This window comes from Scyliorhinus canicula, chromosome 13 (assembly GCF_902713615.1).
Source record: "Scyliorhinus canicula chromosome 13, sScyCan1.1, whole genome shotgun sequence".
Lineage (NCBI taxonomy): Eukaryota > Metazoa > Chordata > Chondrichthyes > Carcharhiniformes > Scyliorhinidae > Scyliorhinus > Scyliorhinus canicula.
The window spans coordinates 90,811,099-90,837,007 of record NC_052158.1 but is presented as its reverse complement, the minus strand read 5'-3'; the positions used below and the strand labels follow the sequence as shown (position 1 = coordinate 90,837,007).

General features: G+C 46.4%; 1 protein-coding gene across 9 annotated transcripts in view; it reads left to right on the top strand.

The window, feature by feature from the left end:
- The window catches only part of dock10 (dedicator of cytokinesis 10), a 409,277-nt gene that overhangs the window by 286,237 nt on the left and 97,131 nt on the right, over positions 1-25,909 (top strand). For all 9 annotated transcript variants that reach the window (XM_038815256.1, XM_038815259.1, XM_038815258.1 and 6 more), the window contains 8 exons: positions 517-638; positions 1,932-2,018; positions 2,304-2,396; positions 3,597-3,715; positions 9,046-9,115; positions 12,466-12,585; positions 18,673-18,747; positions 19,957-20,103. In XM_038815256.1, the coding sequence (XP_038671184.1) occupies positions 517-638; positions 1,932-2,018; positions 2,304-2,396; positions 3,597-3,715; positions 9,046-9,115; positions 12,466-12,585; positions 18,673-18,747; positions 19,957-20,103 (833 nt within the window). The remainder of the gene's footprint in view (positions 1-516; positions 639-1,931; positions 2,019-2,303; positions 2,397-3,596; positions 3,716-9,045; positions 9,116-12,465; positions 12,586-18,672; positions 18,748-19,956; positions 20,104-25,909) is intronic.

Genomic DNA, 25,909 nt, shown 5'->3' with positions numbered 1-25,909 from the left:
CCGATCCGCCGACGGGCCTGTGCCGTGGGGGCACTCTATTCCTCCGCGTCGGCTGGTGTGGTCCTCCGCCATGGCTCATGCGGAGATGATCCCCCCTGCGCATGCGCTGGGATGACGCCAGAATACGTTGGCCCTCCCGCGCATGCGCCAACTCGTGCTGGCCGGCGGAGGCCCTTCGGCGCCGGTTGGCGTGGCGCCAAGCCCCTTCCCCGCTGGCCGGCGCGGCGCAAACCACTCCGGCGCCGGCCTGGCCCCTGAATCCGCACCATTGGGGCGGCCCGACGCCGGAGTGGTTCACGCCACTCCTCGGTGCCAGGACCCTTGCCCCGCCGGGTAGCGGAGAATTCCCCACTATTTTCCTCATTGATGACTTTTCGAGGGATCAATATTGGCAAGAATATGGAACCAATCAAAGCCTCTGTTTTGGGGTCAGAAACATGAAGTACACTTTAGTGAATATGGAACAAAATATGTTACATAGAGCATTACAGTCTTGCTTGTTCTATTTCTTTATAGTTGGATATGCCTGGCTACCTCTAATGAAAGATGGCAGACTTGCATCTCATGAGCATCATTTACTTGTTGCGGCCAATCTTCCTGCTGGTTACCTTGGTAATCAGAACATAACACCAGGGAAGGTAAGAACAAATAAAATGTGTCAATCAGACAGCGCGGTGGAGCAGTGGTTAGCTTCTTTTATTTTGTGTAGGTTTACAAACTTTACTGCAGTTGGTCCAATTTCCTGAGCCATAGGTAACCCAGCAGCCTCCTCAGTGCGTGGATTCAGGAGGTAAGTGCCTTCACACTTATCCCCTGGATCTAGGTATGCTTAGGAGAGGGTCTCCTTGACAGCTCCTAACAGGTTTTACCCCCCCCCCCCTCACCTCAGCCACCCCCACACAGCTCCTGTCTTCCAGTGGCTCCCTTCACCCCATGATCACCACCAGGCCCTGATCCCTCACCCCATCAGGCGTCAAGTCCTGCAATTGCCCCAATCACAAGGCCTCTGACCTTGCCAGCACTACTTCCCCATCCCACCTCTATGAGAGCTGGCTTCCCCTCCCTCTCCCCACCCTCTGATAGTGCCTCTACCTCCCACTGATACCAAGAACCCCCGACCTATGGACAACCCTGGTTCCTAAGGCTAACCCAGTACGTGTTGCTGTGAATGTCAGTGACCTGCTTTCTGCCCAACTGAAGGCTCAGCTATTAATCAAGCAGTGTGTTTCAGGGAGTGGAGGTGGGGGAATGAATGGCCGACATTATGAACAAGTTGTGGTATCAAAACTTCATCTGCAGAGGACTCCTAAATGGTGGATTCCACCTGACGTTTTGAGCAAACTGCTCCCTGCAGGTCAAGTCAGTTAAAACTATGCACCTGGTGCCAACCTTTAAGTATTTATAGGAGTGGCTAGAGCAGGGGTGCAACTTGAAGGTGTTCCCTTGGCAGATCATTTAACAGCAGGTTCCTTGACATTAGTTTGTGCCACCCACCAGCTTGGATGTTCAGAATGATTTGTGCGCTGGTGTGGCTAGACCCAACGCACACTCAATATTGGATTGGATTGGATTGGATTTGTTTATTGTCACGTGTACCGAGGTACAGTGAAAAGTATTTTTCTGCAAGCAGCTCAACAGATCATTCAGTACATGGAAGAAAAGGGAATTAAACAAAATACATGAGAATACATTGTACTCTGGACCTCATTTTCATCAGGCCAGTGAGGCGCAAACATCTGCTTGGGCATCCTCAGACAGCCTGCTGGCAAAGAGGATTTGAATTTTGAGCCAGTGTGTTGCCTGCATCAGCTTCGAAGTCGGTCCATAGATGGGAGATGGAACTGTTGGGAGTGAGGCGATGACTGGAGAAGGAGGGAACCAGCAAGTGGTCACACATCTGTAATGAATTTTTTTACTTTATTTCTGCACAGGCTAACGGATCTGACATTAAGTGGGTTGATGGAGGGAAGCCACTCTTCAAAGTTTCTACGCATGTTGTATCCACAATCTATACTCAGGTGCAGTTCATCTGATTTTTTAATTTGTGTGCAATGCTTTCCGGCCCCACTTGCCACTTAAAAGGGTAACAGTGCACTACGGAGTGAATGCTAAGGAATAAGTTGCCTTAACCGATTTAAATGTATATAAAATAATGCGGGAGCAGCGAGGCCATGATTTTTCCTACCAATTCTCTTCCTGAGGCACTGTTCCTTCCCAAGGGCACCTGATCAGTCAATTAGCTTTTTAGTGCACTGACCTATCAGGGAAGTGGAGAGTTCATGACTATTTTTGCTTTTTATTAGGAAGAAAATCTCAACAACTTTTTTCAGGAATGCCAAAATACAGAAGACGGGAGGTCGCAGACACCATCCTCCGAATTTATCAACCGCATAGAGGTTTGAACATTTAAATCAATATAAAATTGAAGTGAATTCATAATATGCTGCTTCAAAATTTACATATATTCATTTTTGCTTATTTAATCAGTCGCTGTTTCAGGAAAAACAAGTATCATTGCTGGGCAGCACGGTAGCACAGTGGTTAGCACTCCAGCTTCACAGCGCCAGGGTCCCAGGTTCGATTCCTGGCTGGGTCATTGTCTGTGCGGAGTCTGCATGTTCTCCCCTTGTCTGCGTGGGTTTCCTCCCGATGTTTCAGTTTCCTCCCAATAGTCCCAAAAGTCGTGCTGTTAGGTGAATTGGACATTCTGAATTCTCCCTCTGTATAGCCGAACAGGCGCCCGAACAGGCGTCGGAATGTGGCAACTAGGGGCTTTTCACAGTAACTTCATTACAATGTAAGCCTACTTGTGACAAAAAGATTATGAAAGAATTTAAATCCTAAATTTGCAATGAACATTAATGTTCCAAAATGAAATCAAACAACTAAGTCATGTGTTAATTGATAGAGAGACTTCATAAGTGAGTGAAGTACTTCAAATTGGATGTGACACCAGGGTCCCGGGTTATATTCCCGCTTGGGTCACTGTCGATGCCGAGTCTGCACGTTCTCCCCGTGTCTTTTAAAAAATAAGTTAAGAGTACCCAATTAATTTCTTCCAATTAAGGGGCAATTTAGCGTGGCCAATCCACCTAGTCTGCACATCCTTGGGTTGTGGGGGCGAAACCCACGCAAACACGGGGCGAATGTGCAAACTCCACACGGACAGTGACCCAGGGCCGGGATTGAACCTGGGACCTCGGCGTCGTGAGGCAGCAGGGCTAACCCACTGCGCCACCGTGCTGCCCGGTTCTCCCCTTGTCTGCGTGGGTTCTCTCCGGGTGCTCCGGTTTCCTCCCACAAGTCCCGAAGGCATGCTTGTTAGGTGAATTGGACATTCTGAATTCTCCCTCAGTGTACCCGAACAGGCGCAAGAGGGTGCCGACTCGGGGATTTTCACAGTATCTTCATTGCAGTTCTGATGTAAGCCTATTTGTGACACTAATAATTATTATATTATTATTCATATGGTTAAGCATAGTAAAAGCAATATTTCAAAGTATCTTGTTTTATTCTCTTGTTTAATTCACTGGAGTTTATTGTTGATGGTGTGTCAGAAATGTTTTGATCCTTCAGCTGTTTCTGAACATTTTCAGGGTCTACTTGGCATTGAAAAGATCCATGTGATAGTACATTTCCTTCCTGTTCTTCTGAATCAGTTGCTTTACATCTTGATACAGAACGATGAAAACCAAGTTGTTACTGCCACCATCAGGTAGAAATATAGCCTACATTTCATTTCATTTAACTAATATTTTAGCCAATAAAGTTTTAAATGTTTAAAATTCAACGTTGACAACAAAATAGAAAACTTGCACCACAGTCTCTCCACATCTCTGGTATACTTTGATATGAATTGATGATGATAATCAATGACACTGTCCAACCCCAAACAAAGCATTCACAATGTTGGCAAGCTTGGGGAGGAAAAGGTAACGACAGTTTGCATGTGATCAGAGTTAATTTTAAATTAATTTAATTAGAAAGAATATTAGGTGGGCCCCCTTGAGAATGTGCCATCCTCCCTGCCAATCCCCTATCCACCATGTCCAGGAGATCGAGTAGATCCAGGTACTGGACCAGGAACATCTACCCCAACACCTTCAGTTTACAAATTCACAAAATGATGAATTACACAAAGTTGCTGTGGATTATTTTACTAATCGTCAGAGGCGTGCTTGCATTTTTGGGGGCTTAACTCTCCCCTTCTTTGCGGAGCCTCATGTCATGGGCTCACTCTCTGGTAAAATGGCAGCCTGCCCTAAATACCATAAAGTCCCACCCCCAATGACATTAATACCCTCCTGACCCAGCCCACCTTCAGTTCACACAATGCAAGCCACAAAAAATCAAAGTCACTGCTTAAGTGCTGTAGTGCTCCCTAACTTATGAGAAGAAGGCTGTAATTTCAGAGCCCATTCTTCAGGCGATGCGCTGTCTCTGGATATCGCAAGCTTGAAGTCATCAGGGAAGTTACTGATGTACCATCAATTACCACGAGACGAGAATGGTGAAACAATCGAGGCTTTATTGCACAAGATGTTGTGCCTCCTGCAGCTGGAACCAGAATGGGAGCAGCGCAGGAGAGCTTACACTGGGATCTACTGTGGTACCTGTAATACATGGGCAGTACCGTAATACATGCAATGTGTCACTAGTGGTGTTTACCACAGTTACCAAAGCTTTTGGTGGATGTTGTGGTGGATGAATGCGCAGTTTGTGCCCTGCTCAAGACTGCAAACCTTTTAGAGTAAACTATCAAACTGTCTTTTTGCCTAGCTTCGTCCTCTTGCCTCGCCTTCACCTTTCTGCACTTTTAACTGCCAGATAGTGTATCTTCATTTCAATGAATATGAATTTTCAGAAGGAGCAGGCTTCTTTGCCCTCCTCAGCCCTGGCCTGGGGGTTGAGTCTTGATCTAAGCTCGCAGGTGTGCTGGTGATGGTTCACTGGCTGCTTGGCTGCTGCTGCTGGCTATCTGCCTGACCACTGCTCATACCCTCGCCGGTCCAGTTGCCACCCAGCCTCTCACTCTCAACCATTGCCTCTGGTTAAGTCTCCCCACTGCTCCCCAAATACCACTTCACCGGTGCCTGCCTGGTCCTTGCACCTGCCAACTGCTCACACCTCTCGCTCGGATGGCTTGGCCTTGAGCCTCGATGCCCGCTGTGCTCCTGGCTGGCTGCTGCTGCTAGCTGACTGGCCTGACCTTCCTTTTGCCCTCCCCAATCTAGTTGTTGCTGAACCCTCTCTCTTTCAGCCCTGGCCGCTGCTCTGATCGAGTCTCCCCACTGGCCATTGCTCTCTAATAAACCATGACACAGGTGGTTTCTGGCCCTCACATCTTCCAATTGCTCAGCTCTCGCTCAGGTGGCTGAGCCTCAAGCCTCGACGACAGCGTGTGCTCCTGGCTGGCTGCCTTGCTGCTATTGGGTGCTGGCTTTATCTGGCCTCCCGTGGCATGGCCTCTAATCTTTCTTTAGTTGGTTACCTGCTGCCCACCCTGTTCCCTCGCCTGGTGGTCAAGAGTCACCCCACTTCTCCCCTCGTTGGCCAATGCTCACTGCTGAAGGCTTCACAGGCTCGCACCCTGATGTTAGGTGGGTGACCTCACTTTTGCCTCAGGCTGATGGGCCGAATGTTAGAAACCTGGCTTCTGCTTCACTCAATCAAAGTTCAAAAAATTCACGCTAAACAATCAGGAGATTTTTCTGACCTACCACGCCTCAACGTCTGGCAAACTGTTTTCCCGATCTAAATGTTCCTAATGTGATCTAAATGGGAGTTCACCAATCAGAGCCCGATCTCGTTCTGTATTTCCTGCTGATAGGCTCATTCAAATTTCTTGCGCCTACCAGCAAATTGAGAGCTACCGAGCTCTGATTGGTGTTCCCACCCAACAGCCACCTCTCAGTATGGGTCCCTCACATTGGCTGGGGCCTTGCGCTGCAGTGCTGTGTGTTTCATTGTAAGACCGTCTGCTGACCATTGATTCATTTGCCAGTCTACTGTTGTGAAGTTAGGACTTTGACAATGCAATAAGTTAAGTAATTCTGAATGTAAACTGCATGTTTGATCAGGCCTACCTGTCGAAACAGAACAGTGATGTTCTAAAGGTGCTTGTTATCAGTAACTAAAACTTGAGTCACATTAGGAACATTGACATACAGAGTGATTTGGGCGTTCAGGTCCATAGTTCCATGGAAGTGGCAGTACAGGTGGCTAAGGCCATTAGACGGCATGCTTGCCTTCATTGGCCGGGCATTGAGGACAGGAGTTGGCAAGTCATGTTACAGTTGTATAAAACTTTAGTTGGATTTTGGATTTTTGTTTATGGTCACGTGTACCGAGGTACAACAAAAAGTATTTTTCTGCGAGCAGCTCAACAGATCATTAAGAACATGAAAAGAAAAGGAAATAAAACAAAATACATAATAGGGCAACACAAGGTTTCAAGCCTGCAAGAAAAGATAAAAGAGAGAGGTTCATAATAATGTTAGTCTTAGAATTAAATTTTAAAAGATTACAACGTTTGTAAGATAAGTAAAAAGAGGATCTGTTAGGGAGAGCTTGCAGAGAGTCGCCATGCTCTGGTGCCATCTTGTGCATCTGTTGGGTCACAATTGGAATATTGGGTGTTGTTATGGCCGCCATCAGAGGACATGGATGCTTTGGAGAGAGTGCAAAGAAAGTTTACCGGGGTGTTGCCTGGTCTGGACGATGTTAGCTATGAAGAGAGGTTGAATAAATTCAGCTTGTTTTTGTTGGAAAGACGGAGGCAGATGGGGGACCTGATTGAGGTCTACAAAATTAGGAGAGGTGTAGACTGGATGAATAGTCAGGAGCGTTTTCCCAAAGTGGAAGACTCAATTATAAGGGGGCACAGGTTCAAGATGTGAAGGGGAAATTTTAGGGGAGAAGTGCGGGGAAAGTTATTCACTCAGAGGGTGATGGGTGCCCAGAATGCATTGCCAGTGGACGGAGGCACGATAACAATGTTTAAGATGTTTCTTGATAGACTCCTGATCGGACGGTGATATTCTTTGTTTCTTTATTAGCCATCACTAAATTTCGCTGAACTAAGCTAATAAATGGAACAACTGAGTGTTTTGGTCCAGATCAAAGAGAATCACTCTGCAAGATGTTGTTTAGGGGCAGGAAATACCAATGCCAATAAACTCCCTGGTTATAAGCAAGAAACCAAGGTTTGAGCTGGTGCAAACAAAAATTATTAGACTTATTAGGTGGTCCTGGTCCTGCAGGAAAGATGTCAAGGTGACACCAGGAGGAATTTCTCTGACATGTTCCTGCCTCCAGGAAGATCACTTGGAAGTGGGTCAGTACCTGGAAAGTCTATTTTCCAGCAGGAGGTGATGCGCGATCAATAACTACTGAAACGAAGGAGTAGTCCGAATTGAAGGCTTTAATCAACAAGATGTTTCCCCAGCAGCTCGAGTACAGAAAGAAGGCTGGCTGCTAGGAGACACGGGTTCTTATACTCCGCCTAACTGGGCGGAGCTACCTTATGTTCCGACCAATGAAATGCAAACACTTGGGCCAATGAGCAGCGAGCCTTCTCCACGAATGGTAGCTCACACTCCCAGGTACCATAGTCGCCCTAGTCATACTACCACAGGAGGTATTCCATCTGCATAATAAAATGTACAGTTCTGGGCTGATTGGGCATATCTTGGTAGGGGACAGGCTCACTGCTGAAGGCCAAGCCTGGAAGGAGCCTGCAGATGGATTGCCGATGGCTGGGTTGGGTGGCCTGCAAAGCCTCTTGTTTAACATACTCACCCCCCCCCCCCCCAACACCCCCACCCTGACCCCTCCACTGGTGCTGAATCCATCAAGCAGGCCACGGCTGGTGCCACCAGCCATCCTGTGGAGAGGTTTTCCCTTCCAGAGGGGATACCTGACAGTTGTGGCCATTGTTTAGTCTACTAAATTAAATATATCTTCTCTGCACACCTCAAGATGGAAGTGCCCTTGTATTTCTCCTCTGACAGCAGCAGTGCCCATGGCCGAAAGCTGTAGGCCCTCTGACTGGGCCTGTCACTTTAAGAACCCATCTACTATCCTCAATTGGATGCCAGACCCAGAGGCCACTTCTTAATTGGAAGATCTCCCAGGTAGGCACAATGACAGTTGGGAGTGTGATTTGGGCACGTAAATGTTCGTGACACGTTGCGATCCTAAGAGCAATAGATTCCACTCATTGACATAGATGTGACAATATTGTGACAGTGAGTTACAACCAGTTGGCGTCAAGTCCAATTCCCTTGCAAGTCTAACAGTTGTATAGACATATTTGAAATGTCATCATTATTCAGGACCATGTGAAGACTTTTAAATTTCAATAATGTTAGGACTTGTAAGAAGTCATTGACTACCTGCAGTTCGCTGAAAGAAGACACTAAGTAAATGTCATTGATTGTTAATCCACATGCGGAAATGCTACGTTGGAAACCACATGTAATCTGCAGGAGGTCATTTTGATAAATGCCAATATAGATCTGCCATCTGGGTCATTGGGCCTGTCTTGGTGAAATGATCACAGAGGTTTGTGTAATCACTTGGGCATTAGAAGCAGTACATGTTGTCAAAGTTGAATACCTTGAATTGTTAATGATGGTGGGATTTTCCAGTCTGCCAGCCGTGTTCCTGGAATAGGCGTGGGTGCGCTGCCAGCAGCCTAGAGGATCCAGCCGATGGGGAATTCTGCCACTGAACTTTCTTATCGGTGGTAACACAAGTCAGATTAAAATTTAGTTTTGAACCATGCTAATTATGGGTGAAATGAAAATCAAACTTGAGGATTTTATCCTTAATTGCAGTGGCCTGACCCCAAAATAAACTCTCAATGCAACTTAACACATTTATTTTTGTCTAATCCATGCCATCTCTGGCTATTTTATCAATGAGAGATGCAAAATGAAAATAGGCATTTGTACCTGTTTAGAAAGATCTGGTCATAAAGGCCTTAAAACAAAGCATGCAATACCATTCTATGTGCTAAAATACTTCTTTTCTATTTCTAAGGGCTATTGTTGATGTTGTTGCTAAGTGCCATGAACAACAATTAGACATCCACCTCCGCTCATATATTAAGGTACAATTAAAGATTTAACACAACATATCCATGTCATTGTCGTGGTATTTCCTTATTCAGAAAGCACGTACAGGTATAAATCTATGTGTCCTCGTTGTTTGAAAACATAATGGGCTGGATCCTCCGTTTTGCCAGCACTGCACGTAAGCCCGTGGATTTCCCAACGGTGTGGGGGTGCCCACAATGGGAAACCCCATTGGCAGACTGCTGGGATGGAGAATCCCGCTATTGGTGGGGGTGCGCCACACCAGATAACGGATGCGGCGGGACGGAGAATCTTTCTCAATGATTTTCTCAGCCTTGCTTAAGCCCTGGCTTTGGGGGTTCACTAGAAGGGGAGTCTGAAAATAACATAAGCAGCCATTAAACTTCACTTTGGTGAAGGGTGAATGGCTGCATATAGGATCAGAGGGAGGGGATGCTTCCAGCCTTTGAAAAACTCTTCATTATTTCTCACACGTTTCCCTAATAAATTGAAATCTGCCGTTGGCATCTTCGTGAGTTCAATATTGTCATATGCTCCCATAAATGGCTTGAGCATCTTATCGTTATAGGTGTTGGCTCAGATCACAACATATCTTACGAATGAAATTTTGAGCTCGATTTAACAAAAATAAACAGAGATCATTCCGTGGGGGGAATCAAGGGTCATTCCTGGCACTTGTAGCGCAGCAACGGGAAGGCACGCCCCATCTAGGCTGCACTTAGCGGCATATCCTGCACTGAGGCGTTCCGAGGAACAGAGCTCCACAGTGCAGGAAGAAAATGCCGCCCCAATCTCTTGTTCCACCCACCCCCCCCACCCCACCCCCCTCCGACCACCCGGGGCCTCTGATTGCCTTGGAGACCCCCCCAATACCTGTTCTGCTCGGTTCCCGTTTGTGGAGACCAGTGCTAAACGGTGCTAGACTGGGGTCTCTTCGGTGAGGCCCATGGATGCTGGCTGGCTGTTAAATCCGGCAGCAGTATGCCTAAGTGAGCTTTTAAGCTCTTTTATCTTAGCGAGACTGCATCCTGCCCACCAGATCACGTCTTGCGAGATCTAAGGCCTAATGACCATTGGGAACCTCGGGAGAGGTATCTACCGGCTGTATCCCATTCCGATTCCAGTGGGATACGGCCGTTAAATTGTGCCCATTGTGTCTTTGACCATACACTTTGGTCCTTTTCCAATCTTTTCAAAGTTTCTTGAAAATCCTGGGTCCTCCCTTTGAGAAGAGGCCAGTTCACAACATGAGAATTAGGAGCAGGAGTAGGCCACTCGAGCCTGCTTCAATATTCGACAGACCATGACCGACCTGACTGTGACCTCAACTCCACTTTCCTCTCTGTACTCCATAACCTCTGTCTCCTTTGATCAAAAATGATCAAAAAATCCACCTAACTCAGCCTCAGATGTATTCAATTGACCAGCCCCCACAACTCTCTGGGAAAGAGAATTCCACAGAGCAATGATCGCTGAGAGAATATGAATTTTTCTCACCTCCAGCTTAAATGTGAGATTCCTAATTTTAAGCAGTGTCCCTTAGTTCCAGACACCCCGAATGGAGAAATATTCATTCAGCATCCACCCTGTCATGTACCCTCAATGTTATATATTTCATTAAGACCTCTCATCCTTCTAAACTCCAAACGATATAGGTTCAGCCTGTTCAATCTTTCCACGTAAAATAACCCTTCATCCCAGGAAATCAGCTGAGTCAACCTTCTTTGAACTGAATCTCATGCAATTTTATCTTTTCTTAAGTAAGGAGAACAAACAATTAACATTATTCCAGATCTGGGGCTGGATATTCTGGTCCCCCGGTCGCATATTTCTTGGCAGCACACCATTTGCTGGCAGCGGGATTCTCTCCTCCCAACACTTGTTGATTTCCAATTGAAGCCACCCCAAGTGTCGGGAAACCTGTGGGCGGGAGTGCAAGACCAGCGGGAAAAGAGAATTCCAGCCCTGGTCTCGCTAATTTTCAGCTGTAACAACACTTCCCTACTTTTATATTACATTGTCTTTGCAATAAATACCAACATTTCATTTGCTTTCCTAATCACTCGCTGTATTTGTACACTTACTTTTTGTGATTCATATACCAGGAAACCCAGTTCCCCCTGTATCACCAAGTTCTCCAGTCCCCATTAAAATAGTATACTGCTTTTCTATTCTTCCTGCCAAAGTGGGCAAGTTCACATTTTCCCACATTGTACGTCATCTGCCAGATCTTTGCCCATTCACCTACCCTAACTCTGACCCTCAGTAGACTGAGTATATCCTCTTCGCAACTTACTTACCTACACATCATTGCAACATCAGCAAATGTAACATTTGGTCCCTTCATCCAAGTCATTAACATAGATTGTTAACAGTTCAGCCCCAGCACTGATCCCTGTGGTACTCCACAAGACACAGCATGTTCACCTGAAAATGACAGTTTTATCCCTACAGTCTACTTTCTGTTAGCCAATCAATCCCCTTTCCACGGTAACATGTTGCCTGCTACACACGAGCTCTTATTTTTTCTGATAACATTTGTTGTGGCACCTCAGCGAATGCCTTTTGGAAATCCAAATACACCATGTCTAAAATTCACCTTTATCTACTATGCTGGTTACTCCTTCAAGGAATCCTAATAAATTAGTCAAACGTGATTTGCCATTCACATAACATGCTGACTCTGTCTGATGGTATTATGATTTTCTAAATGTCCTGCTATTATCTTCTTAATGTATTCTAGCATTTTTCCACTGACAGATGATAGGCTAACTGGCCGAAAGTTTCTTGCTCTGTCTCCCTCCTTTGTTGAATAGAGGTATTTATTTGGGATTTTTCAATCTAGAATCCAGGGGATTTTGGAAGCTCACAACCAATGGGGACTTTTAATTCTAATAATTTCACCACTACATTTTCCCCTCCTTTTCACCTCTTGATTTTGAAGTATTCTTGGGTTATTAAATTTGGAAGAAACCAGACCTACCGTTTTTTCTAACCAAGATGGTTTTCTAAGATTCTCACGGTTCCTGTCAAGTTCATGCCTGAATCTAAGGTTGGATTCCCCTTCTGTGCTCACCACTTGATGATTTCCATCCATCAAATGATTTGGCAGATGAGGAGCAGAGAATTGGAAAGTCTGGCCCATGATATTGTGGCCACTAAGGTGCAACTGTGGCACAGATGTTACATGTGTAATACCGTCAAACGTGATAGACATGCTAGGCTCAATACTTCGAATAAGATTCAGAGATTCATCATGAACATGTCTATTAACTGTTGCATAGTTTATTGTAGCTATTATTTAGTGCTTGAAGCCAACTATAGAGGACTTGATATTTCTCCTACTAATTTATTTGTTATATAGTTTGTTTTAAAGGCCGAAGTTTCTGAATTGAAACAGCGAACAATTCATGAAGAGATTTTAAAAGGCATAACCAAAGTCCTCACAGCTACTGATGCTACAGATGTTAAACGTTTGCTAAAAGTAAGTGCAAAAAATGTTTTTGTTAATGTATTTGTGTCATCATAATTTAAATATATTCAGATATAATCCACGGAACAATTCTGTGGGTTGATTGGCATCTAGGATTCAAATCCATTTTAAGCACACTAGTTATCAAATTTAAACAAATATTGGATGCATCTTGAAAGTTTTTGAATACAATTTGGAGATGTTTCTCCTGAATGCTGATTCCTTTGGTGACGTATTAGAGTACAAACATGTAGCATTAAATTTCCTTCAATCAAGTTAAGCAATTAAAGGATTTTTTCTTCCTTTGCAGAGCTGTGAATACGTAAAATAAACATTAAGCAATAGCAATTATTGATAAATTGAAGAAATCCTGTACAAGGGTGCTGAATAAGTTTGCAATGGAGTGAAGTTGGTCAGGGAATGATTTAGAACATAGAACATAGAACATAGAACGATACAGCGCAGTACAGGCCCTTCGGCCCACGATGTTAAACCGACATGGGAAGTCGGTGGGAACTAAAGGCCATCTAACCTACACTATGCCATTATCATCCATATGCTTATCCAATAAACTTTTAAATGCCCTCAATGTTGGCGAGTTCACTACTGTTGCAGGTAGGGCATTCCACGGCCTCACCACTCTTTGCGTAAAAAACCTACCTCTGACCTCTGTCCTATATCTATTACCCCTCAATTTAAGGCTATGTCCCCTTGTGCTAGCCACCTCCATCCACGGGAGAAGGCTCTCACTGTCCACCCTATCTAACCCTCTGATCATTTTGTATACCTCTATTAAGTCACCTCTTAACCTTCTTCTCTCTAACGAAAACAACCTCAAGTCCATCAGCCTTTCCTCATAAGATTTTCCCTCCATACCAGGCAACATCCTGGTAAATCTCCGCTGCACCCGTTCCAAAGCTTCCACGTCCTTCCTATAATGAGGCGACCAGAACTGTACGCAATACTCCAAATGCGGCCATACCAGAGTTTTGTACAGCTGCAACATGACCTCATGGCTACGGAATTCAATCCCTCTACCAATAAAGGCCAACACACCATAGGCCTTCTTCACAACCCTATCAACCTGGGTGGCAACTTTCAGGGATCTATGTACATGGACACCAAGATCCCTCTGCTCATCCACACTACCAAGAATTTTACCATTAGCCAAATATTCCGCATTCCTGTTTTTCTTTCCAAAGTGAATCACCTCACACTTCTCTACATTAAACTCCATTTGCCACCTCTCAGCCCAGCTCTGCAGCTTATCTATGTCCCTCTGTAACCTGCAACATCCTTCCACACTGTCTACAACTCCACCGACTTTAGTGTTGTTTGCAAATTTACTCACCCAACCTTCTGCGCCCTCCTCTAGGTCATTTATAAAAATGATAAACTGCAACGGCCCCAGAACAGATCCTTGTGGTACGCCACTCATAACTGAACTCCATTCTGAACATTTGCCATCAACCACCACCTTTGGTCTTCTTTCAACTAGCCAATTTCTGATCCACATCTCTAAATCACCCTCAATCCCCAGCCTCCGTATTTTCTGCAATAGCCGACCGTGGGGAACTTTATCAAACGCTTTACGCTTTACTGAAATTCTTCACAACCCTATCAACCTGGGTGGCAACTTTCAGGGATCTATGTACATGGACACCAAGATCCCTCTGCTCATCCACACTACCAAGAATTTTACCATTAGCCAAATATTCCGCATTCCTGTTTTTCTTTCCAAAGTGAATCACCTCACACTTCTCTACATTAAACTCCATTTGCCACCTCTCAGCCCAGCTCTGCAGCTTATCTATGTCCCTCTGTAACCTGCAACATCCTTCCACACTGTCTACAACTCCACCGACTTTAGTGTTGTTTGCAAATTTACTCACCCAACCTTCTGCGCCCTCCTCTAGGTCATTTATAAAAATGATAAACTGCAACGGCCCCAGAACAGATCCTTGTGGTACGCCACTCATAACTGAACTCCATTCTGAACATTTGCCATCAACCACCACCTTTGGTCTTCTTTCAACTAGCCAATTTCTGATCCACATCTCTAAATCACCCTCAATCCCCAGCCTCCGTATTTTCTGCAATAGCCGACCGTGGGGAACTTTATCAAACGCTTTACTGAAATCCATATACTCCACATCAACTGCTCTACCCTCGTCTACCTGTTCAGTCACCTTCTCAAAGAACTCGCTAAGGGTTGTGAGGCATGACCTACCCTTCACAAAACAATGCTGACTATCTCTAATCATATTATTCCTATCTAGATGATTATCAATTGTATCTCTTATAATCCTCTCCAAGACTTTACCCACAACAGACGTGAGGCTCACCGGCCTTTAGTTACCGGGGTTATCTCTACTCCCCTTCTTGAACAAAGGGACCACATTTGCTATCCTCCAGTCCTCTGGCACTATTCCTGTAGCCAATGATGACATAAAAATAAAAGCCAAAGGCTCAGCAATCTCTTCCCTGGCTTCCCAGAGAATCCTAGGATAAATCCCATCAGGCCCCGGGGACTTATCTATTTTCACCTTGTCCAGAATTGCCAACACTTCTTCCCTACGCACCTCAATGCCATCTATTCTAATAGCCTGGGTCTCAGCATTCTCCTCCACAACATTATCTTTTTCCTGAGTGAATACTGACGAAAAGTATTCATTTAGTATCTCGCTTATTTCCTCAGCCTCCACACACAACTTCCCACCACTGTCCTTTACTGGCCCTACTCTTACCCTAGTCATTCTTTTATTCCTGACATACCTATAGAAAGCTTTTGGGTTTTCTTTGATCCTACCTGCCAAAGACTTCTCATGTCCCGTCCTTGCTCGTCTTAGCTCTCTCTTTAGATCCTTCCTCGCTTCCTTGTAACTATCAAGCGCCCCAGCTGAAACTTCACGCCTCATCTTCACATAGGCCTCCTTCTTCCTCTTAACAAGAGATTCCACTTCTTTGGTAAACCACGGTTCCCTCGCTCTGCCCCTTCCTCCCTGTCTGACTGGTACGTACTTATCAAGAACACGCAATAGCTGTTCCTTGAACAAGCTCCACATATCCAGTGTGCCCAACCCTTGCAGCCTACTTCTCCAACCTACACATCCTAAGTCATGTCTAATGGCATCATAATTGCCCTTCCCCCAGCTATAACTCTTGCCCTGCGGGAGATATTTACCCCTTTCCATCACTAACGTAAAGGTCACCGAATTGTGGTCACTATCTCCAAAGTGCTCACCTACCTCCAGATCTAACACCTGGCCTGGTTCATTACCCAAAACCAAATCCAATGTGGCCTCGCCTGTTGTTGGCCTGTCAACATATTGTGTCAGGAAACCCTCCTGCACACATTGTACAAAGAACGACCCATCTAATGTACTCAAACTATATCTTTTCCAGTCAATATTTGGAAAGTTAAAGTCTACCATAACAACTACCCTGTTACTTTCGCCCTTTTCCAGAATCATCTTCGCCATCCTTTCCTCTACATCCCCAGAACTATTAGGTGGCCTATAGAAAACTCCCAGCAGGGTGACCTCTCCTTTCCTGTTTCTAACCTCAGCCCATACTACCTCGGAAGAAGAGTCCCCATCTAGCATCCTTCCGCCACCGTAATACTGTCCTTGACAAGCAGCGCCACACCTCCCCCTCTTTTGCCTCCTTCTCTGAGCTTACTAAAACACCTAAACCCCGGAACCTGCAACAACCATTCCTGTCCCTGCTCCATCCATGTCTCTGAAATGGCCACAACATCGAAGTCCCAGGTACCAACCCATGCTGCCAGTTCCCCTACCTTATTTCGTATACTCCTGGCATTGAAGTAGACACACCTACCTGAACACTGGCACCCTCCTGCGAAGTCAAATCTGTGCTCCTGACCTCTATACTCTCAATCTCCCGTACCCCAAAACTACAATCCAGGTTCCCATGCCCCTGCTGAATTAGTTTAAACCCCCCCAAAGAGCACTAACAAATCTCCCCCCCCCCAGGATATTGGTGCCCCTCAGGTTCAGATGTAGACCATCCTGTCTATAGAGGTCCCACCTTCCCCAGAAAGAGCCCCAGTTATCCAGAAATCTGAATCCCTCCCGCCTGCACCATCCCTGTAGCCACGTGTTTAATTGCTCTCTCTCCCTATTCCTCGTCTCACTATCACGTGGCACAGGCAACAACCCAGAGATAACAACTCTGTTTGTTCTCGCTCTGAGCTTCCATCCTAGCTCCCTAAAGGCCTGCCTGACATCCTTGTCCCCTTTCCTACATATGTCGTTAGTGCCAATGTGGACTGCTCCCCCTCCCCCTTAAGGACCCGGCAAACACGATCCGAGACATCACGTACCCTTGCACCTGGGAGGCAACATACCAAACGTGAGTCTCTCTCGCTCCCACAAAATCTGCTATATGTGCCCCTGACTATTGAGTCCCCAATTACTAATGTTCTATTCCTTTCCCCCCTTCCCTTCTGAGCAACAGGGACAGACTCCGTGCCAGAGGCCCGTACCCCATGGCTTACCCCTGGTAAGTCGTCCCCCCCACAAGTATCCAAAACGGTATACTTGTTACTAAGGGGAACGACCACAGGGGATCCCTGTACTGACTGCTTACCCCCAGCCCCTCTCACCGTCACCCATCTATCTTTGTTCTTTGGCGTAACTACCTCCCTCAAGCTTCTATCTATGACCCCCTCTGCCTCCCGAATGATCCGAAGTTCATCCAGCTCAAGCTCCAGGTCCCTAACACGGTTTTTGAGGAGCTGGAGTTGGGTGCACTTCCCACAGATGAAATCAGCAGGGACACTGACGGCGTCCCTCACCTCAAACATTCTGCAGGAGGAGCATTGTACTGCCTTCCCTGACATCACCTCTAGATTTAAAAAAAAACAAGAAAAAGAAAAAGAAAGGAAGAGCTTACCTGATTTTCCCTCAAACCCTGCTCCCGCTGAAAGGTAAGCAAATTTAAAGGCACTCACTCACCTTCACGACAGGCCCCTGCTCCCACTTCCCAACGACCATGGTTTTTTTTTTGGTTAGAGGAGGAGGTAGGGTGGGAAACACTGACAAAGTGTTTTGGGTTTAACTGTCACTTGACAACAGCCCTTCCACAAACCACCTTCAATGTGTGACTTGATGTGTGAAATTGTTTCTATTGCTGCCGATTACTCATCCTTAGGATCTAACTGGCTAGCATGATTATAGTATGGATTGTGACATGAGACATTTTTCTTTATTATCTATCAGAGTCTGGGAAAAAATTTCCCAAAGATTTATTTTGTTCTTATTTTCTTTACCGTGGCAAATTGACTATTGTTTGAATACATTCCGTCACCTGTCAAGAAAGCAAATTTAACGGTCCAAATATATTTATCTTTTTCCTTGACTCATGTTCTTAGTTTAAAAAAATATAATCCTTCATATAAAAAGTAATTAAATTGTATTGAGCATTCTTCTTCGCGTTTTTCTGTAAATACAGTTTCACTGACCCCAGACCATTAAAATGAAATCAAACAGATTAATATTTTTATCATTAACTTAAATACCCTTTTGTGCTTTCTCCTGTCTTTTACTAGTTTTGTTTAAAGTGAGTGCTGTTCTATTATTGGGAAACTAGCTCGAAAGGAATTATTGTTGTCTGTTAGCATGAGAGGAGCAGAACTAGCTGTCTGTAAAGGTGGCAATTAATTCAGTTTCATTTCAGCTGAATCATGTGCATCTCTCTTGCACCATCGGCTTCAGCAACATTTCACAGCTTTAAAGCTTTTGTTCACTGTTCTTTGGTGTCCAAGCAAAATAATCAGTTGAAAGCCAACAGAATTAAGATCAGGTTATATGTATTGTTGATCCAATTTAATGTCACTGTAGCTACAATTCCACTGCAATCCTTGACAGCAAAATACATATATTTTTCTTCTTTGATTTTTGTTTCTAAAGTCATGCACACACTTTGTCAGATAGTATAATGAACTATCAGTGATACCCTCTGATATGGGGTTTGACCAACTTCCATGTTTCTACCCTGAAGTTTTGCCATTTCACAGGTTGTTTATGTTTTTTATAATTCCTGAAGATTTCTGATGATCTAATTATTGCTTTACAGCATTCATGGTTCTTCTTTGAAATTGTTACTAAGTCAATGGCGCAATATTTGGTTGATGATGACAAGAAACTGCAGGTAGGACTATGTGGCGATAGGGGAAGCATAGAAGCCATTTGTTGTGAAATATTGGATGTCAACGGATGCCATGCTGCACCCGAAAAGCAGCACACAGCGTTACACCATAGCCGATAGAAGCCGAGAGACCCCACTTCTGGGATCTACCGGCTCACAATGCCAATCGAGATCTAACGCGGTCTCGTGAGACATTGCAATGTAAATCCTGCTCATCTTTTAGCAAATTTGCATATTAAAGCGAGACAGCATATACTTTGGGCAGGATGGTACCCTGGCACAGCTGCTGCCTCCTGGGCATCCAGGCACTGCCGGCCTGACACCCTGGCAGTGCCACCTGGGTGCCTGCCTGGCACTGCCAAGGTCAGATCACACTGCAATCTCATTCACCTGAGGAAGGAACAGTGCTCCAAAAGCTAGTGTTTGAAACAAACCTGTTGGACTTTAACCTGGCGTTGTAAGGCTTCTTACTGTACACTGCCATCTGGCAGGTTGGCACTGCCAAGGTGCCAAGCTGGCATTTTGTACGTGGTTGATACCTCACCGGGGATGCAATGCACAGATGTTGGGTGGGGTGCGTAGGGGGGCGGGGACGTCCCATAGTGTACTGGGGCTAGGGGGAGTCGTGTCGCTTCAGGGGCCCCGGAGATCAGGCCGCTATTTTAAATGGCATCCCAATCTCTCACGACACTGTGGAGTTAGGACGGGCAGAGCTCCTCTGTACAAAATGGGGCCATGTGCAGCCTTGGCAGTGAGTTTCCTGCTCATGCCCCCTATCTAACACAAATGACGTTAGATAGCATTGTGTTTCTTGCCGTTGCAAGTGCCGGGAAATACACGGTTAGACGCGTTTGCTAGGGGACTTTGATCCCGTTTAGTTAAATCCCGCCAAATATTTTGAAATATCATATTTGTCTCAATTACACAAGTATGGTATAACCGATCATTATTCCTCTCTCCAAAGTTACAAGCTCCCCTATTGCAACATTGGTGTTTATCACTGAGCCAAGGAAAATAATCCACTTCTGGGATCTACCAGCTCACAACTTATAGCGAGGACTTCCAACCTCCATAATTGTAACCATTAATAAGGGGCAATAATTCAATGTCACTTCAAATGTTTAAAATGTAATAAATATATTAGTAGACTTTACGTCAGAAGATATGCAAATCATTGTGTTACAATTCACTACTTTTCTCTAAAATGCCTAGCTAAAGCGTACCGACAGGTTTCCATCATCCTTTCATAATGCAATGGAAATGTTGGTGACAACTATGGGAGAATTAATTTACAGAAAATTCAAAGAAGCAGAAGAGGAAACCAAGGAGGCCAACCATTATCTTGCCAAATTTGTAAAGGTACGTTCTTTCTCAATCTGAAAATGCATCACTATGCCGATGCTTGATCTGTATTCACGTGTTTGCAATGCAAGAAGAGTAGCTGGGGACTTGGAATAGGTAGAAATGTTTCTCTTCGTTGAATTTTTCAAAACAGAAATCTTAGTTGCTTTCTCCCAGTCTTTTCTTATACATACCCTTTATAGATTTTCTTTTCAAAGAATTATCCGTTTCTCTTTCGAAGGTTCTGGATGTTGATTCTGTCACTGTTTCAGCAAGGGTATCATGCTCTTGAAATTCAGGTCCACCTATTTTTCAACATATCTTGGGTGCAGGGAACAACCCTGATCCCTGTGGCTGAATGCTGAGGCCTGAGATCCACCCAATATTGGGCATGATTTCCATCGAGCTGGCTAGCAGTAACAGGCAGCTCATTCATAAATCTCTATTTTGTTTTCCATCATTTTCTTCTATACCGAGTGCTTCAATTGTATCAGCACACCTGTTAGACGGCACTTTATCAAACTTAATTTGAAACTCCATGTACATGATTGATTACATTTCCTTTATCAATTTTCTATTCGTTAAATTACACAACAAATATGTCCAATAAGGTTAAATTTAGTTTTAGAGGGAATGAGGAAGGGTTTCATAAAAGATGGCGTCCGTTCATGTGTCACTTTAAGAAATTAACCTCAAGGGACTTCCGATGGTGGCAATGAAAGAGTAAGTCGCACATTTGATGGCTCCCGCTCATAAAGGCAGAAATAGAAAGACAGAGAAGGCTTGGGCTGAAGATGCAGCAGGAGATAACATGACAGAGGACCGCACCTCAGGCTTGTCGACCCATCAGAGCAGCTGATGCTAGTTATTCAGGAAGGCTTCGCTAAGCAGAAACGAGACTGCTTGGACCCGATAAAAGAGTCAATTGAGCGGTTTGGACAGATTGGACGCCCAAGATCGGGCGATCCAGAAGGTAGAGAGGCGCTGGCTAAGCAGGAGGAACATCAAACTGCGGTGGAGTTGGAGGTGGGGATGCTGAGAGACCAGCAGAAGAAGCTCCTGGAGAAGGTGGGCGACCTAGAGAATAGGTCCCGCCGGCAGAACTTGAGAATCGTTGGGCTCCCCGAGTGGTCAGGAGTGGATTCTGGGGCATATATCGCGGACATGTTTGAGAAGCTGCTGGGGGATGGGGCATTCTCCCGACCCTTGGAGGTGGACAGAGCTCACAGAGCACTCGCGTGGAAGCCGTGAATGGGAGATCCCCCCCGAGGGAAACGGTGGTGAGATTCCACAGGTACTTGGATAAGGAGCGCATTTTACAGTGGGCCAAGCAGACACAGAGCTGTAAATGGGAAAACAGTATCCTGCGGATCTACCAAGACCTGAGTGCGGAGCTGGCCAGGGGAAGAGCGGGCTTTAACCAAATCAGGTCGACCCTATTTAAGAAAAAGGTGAAGTTCAGACTGTTGTATCCGGCCCGTCTCTGGGTCACGTACGAGGAACAGCACTTTCATTTTGAGTCACCTGAGGACGCGCTGGACTTCGCGAAAAGGAAAGGACTGGTGGTGGACTGAAAACTTTTGAACTTTGCTGCAATGCTCATGTTGTTTTAAAAATAAAAGTTTCTCATTTTTCGTTTTATGGAAGCTATCTGTAAGGCCTTCTATATTGATTTGAGACCAGCGGCAAAGCTGAGTGAGTTAAGATTTCCATTTGCACTGTTGGGGGATGGAGATGTGCTTAGAACATAGAACATAGATTGTTTAGATTTTGGATCTCTTACTTGATCTTTGTTAGCGTTTTTTTTTTCTTCCTGTTTTTTCTGTCGGGCAATTGTGTTGGGATTGTTTGTCATTGGAATATGGATGTATGAACGTGTGGGAGGGTGGGGAGGGAACAATAGGTGGGAGACTATCCAGCGCCAGGGATGGAGGCCACCAAGCCAGCTTGGCGGGCTAGCTCACGGAAGCGTAGTGGGGAGTGTGCATATGTTAGGTTTCTCAAAGGGGTTGAGTTATATTGTGTTGTTACTGGGGGGGAGGGGGGGAAATGTTCTGCAGATGAGGGAGGGACTTGTGCTAAGGGACAGAGAGGTGGTTGGGGGTGGGGGCTGCCTGGGACGGGCCGGTGGAGGCGCTGAGCACGGGCTGGAGGCTGGCCCAAAAAAGGGAATGGCTGATTGGCGAAGGGTGGGGCAATGAGCCCCCCAACTAGGCTGATCACATGGAATGTAGACGGGTTAAATGTGCCGGTCAAGAGGGCACGTGTGTCTACGCATCTGAGGGGACTGAAGGCGGACGTGGTAATGTTGCAGGAGACGCACCTTAGAGTAACTGACCAGATTAGATTGAGAAAAGGCTGGGTGGGGCGGGGGTGGAGGGGGTGGGTGGTGGACCCATGGCGATTTGGGCAGTCGAGGGTGAAGGGGTTCTCCTTCTACTCACACGTGCATGAAGTGTACTCCCGGATCAATTTGTTTATTCTGAGCAGGACTTTACTGACGGGGGTGGTGGACACTGGGCACTCAGCGATCACAATCTCAGACCATGCCCTGCACTGGGTTGACCTACAGGTCAGTAAAGACAGTAACCAGCGCCCGCACTGGAGGCTAGATGTTGGACTTGTAGCTGATGAGGAGGTGTGCGAGCCGCTGAGGAAATGTATTCAGAACTACCTGCAGGTCAACGACACGGGGGAAATTTTAACAGCGGTGGTCTGGGAAGCACTGAAGGTGGTGGTCAGAGGGGAGCTGAACTCGACACGGGCCCATAGGGAGAAGATAGACAGGGCAGAGACGGACCGTCTGGTAAAGGAGACACTACAGATCAATAGGAGGTATGCGGATACCCATAGAGGCAGCGCTTTTAAGGGAACGACGGAGGCTACAGGCGGAGTTCGGCTTGTTAACCACAGGGAGGACGATGGAGCAGCTGAGAAAGGTGAGGGGGGCAATCTATGAGCATGGAGAGAAGGCCAGCAGAATGCTTGCACAGCAGCTTAGAAAGAGGGAGGCAGCCAGAGAGATAGGGAAAGTAAATGATGGAGATGGGATCATGTTGGAGATTCAACAGGGGTGAATAAGGCGTATAGGGATTTTTACAGTCAGCTGTATGGGTTGGAAACCCCACCTGGGCCGGAGGGGATGAGGCACTTCTTAGGGGAACTGAATTTCCCAAAGCTGGATGGGGAGCTGGTAGAAGGGCTGGGGGCCCTGATCGTGTTGGAAGAGATAGTGGAGGGTCTGAAAGCCATGCAATCCAGATGTTTACCCAGTGGAGTTCTATAAAAAGGTCTCTGGGATATTGGGACCGTTGTTGGTGAGGATGTTCAATGAGGCAAGGGAGAGAGGGGTGCTGCCCCCTACGATGTCACAGGCCACAATTCCGCTGATCCTGAAGCAGGACAAGAACCCGGAGCTGTGTGGGACCTACAGGCTGATACCCTTGATGAATTGGACGCCAAACTGCTTGCCAAAATCTTGTTCTCCAGGATTGAGGATTGTGATCCAGGCGTTATAGGGGAGGACCAGACGGGGTTTGTTAAGGGAAGGCAGTTGGTGGCCAATGTAAGAAGGCTATTAAACGTTATCATGATGCCCCCGGAAGGTAGGGATGTGGAGGTAATGGTCGCAATGGACGCAAAGAAGGCTTTTGATCGGGTAGAATGGGATTATCTGTGGGAGGTACTGGGACGGTTCGGATTTGGGTGGGGCTTTATTGACTGGGTCAGGTTGCTATATCAGGCTCCTGTGGCAAGCGTACGGGCAAATAGGACAACATCGGACTACTTTAGACTGCACCGGGGGATAAGACAGGGATGCCCCCTCTCCCCACTGTTGTTCGTGCTAGCTATAGAGCCGTTGGCAATTGCTCTGAGAGCTTCAAGGGCTGGGAGGGGCTGGTCCAGGGGGTAGGGTGGAGCACAAGTATCGCTTTATGCAGACAAACTTCTTCTGTATGTATCGGACCCAATAGAGGGGATGGAAAAAACCATGAGGATTCTAGGGGAATTTGGCTGGTTTTCGGGGTATATGCTAAATATGGGGAACTGTGAGGGAGCCCCCTACATTAGTAGGGTGAAGCTTTAGTTATCTAGGCATCCAGGTGGCATGGGAATGGGATCGGCTGCATAAATTTAAATCTGGCCCGACTAGTAGACCAAATAAAGGACGATTTTCACAGTCCTTTTTTAAATTGGTCAACAAAGTGATCACTCGCTTTGTTTGGGTGGGCAAGACCCCGCAAGTAAGGGGGTAATGCTTGAGCAGAGTCTGGGGGAGGGCGGGCTGGCACTGCCAAATTTTAGTAACTATTACTGGGCGGCGCATCCAGCCATGATCAGGAAGTGGGTGGTGGGGAGAGGATTGGCATGGGAGCGTATGGAGGCGGCTTCATGCAAGGGCATCAGTCTGGTGGCGTTGGTAACAGCGCCTCTGTTGTTCCCACAGGCACGGTACTCCACCAGCCCAGTGGTGGTGGCGGCCCTTAGAGTCTGGGGGCAATGGAGGAGGCATGTGGGAGCAGGTGGAGTATCGGTCTGGTCCCCAATCTGTAATAATCACCATTTTGCCCCGGGAAGTGTGGATGGGGCCTTCAGGATATGGCGTAGAGCAGAGATAGAGAGGATGGGGGATATGTTTATAGAGGGGAGCTTTCCGAGTATGAGGGCACTGGAGGCGATGTTTGGATTGGTGAGGGGAAACAAATTCAGGTACCTGCAGGTGCGGGACTTCTTACGTAGACAGGTGTCAACCTTCCCGCTCCTACCACTTGGGGGATTCAGGACAGGGGTAGTTTCCAGAGGGTGGGTAGGAGAGGGGAGCGTTTCTGACATTTACAAGGAACTTATGGGGTCAGAGGAGACGCAGACTGAGGAGCTGAAGCGCAAGTGGGAGGAGGAGCTGGGAGGAGAGATAGAGGATGGTCTCTGGGTGGACACATTGAGTAGAGTCAACTCATCCACAACATGTGCCAGGCTCAGCCTGATACAATTCAAGGTCGTTCACGGGGCTCACATGACAGCGGCCCGGATGAGCAGATTCTTTGGGGTGGAAGGTGTGCAAAATGTGCGGGAGGACCACCGAATCATGTCGACATGTTCTGGACATGTCCGAAGCTCAGGGGATTTTGGCAGGGGTTTGCAGACGTCATGTCCACGGTGTTAAAAACAAGGGTGGGACTGAGTCAAGAGGTGGCGATTTTCTGGGTGTCGGAAGACCCGGGAATCCAGGAGGAGAAAGAGGCAGACGTTCTGGCCTTTGCTTCCCTGGTAGCCCGGAGATGTATACTATTAGCTTGGAGGGACTCAAAGCCCCCGAAGTCAGAGACCTGGCTATCGGACATGGCTAGCTTTCTCTGTTTGGAGAAAATCAAGTTCTCCTTGAGAGGATAAGTGTTCGGGTTCGCCCGGAGGTGGCAACCATTCGTCGACTTCTTTGCGGAAAATTAATCGTCAGCAGAAGGAGGGGGGGTTAGTTTAGCTTAGGCTGGGGGGTTAATAAAGGTGGAACCTGTAAGGCAGGGAGACGGCTTTTGCACTATGTTTATAGATTCATGTACATTGCTTATTTTGTTGTTGTCATGCAAAAAATACCTCAATAAAATGTTTACTAAAACAAAAAAAAAGAAATTAACCTCAGTCAACAGCTAAACAATAGCACAGTGGTTAGCACAGTTGCTTCACAGCTCCAGGGCCCCAGGTTCGATTCCTGGCTTGGGTCACTGTCTGTGCGGAGTCTGCACGTTCTCCCTGTGTCTGCGTGGGTTTCCTCCGGGTGCTCCGGTTTCCTCCCACAAGTCCTGAAAGACATGTTTGTTAGGTGAAT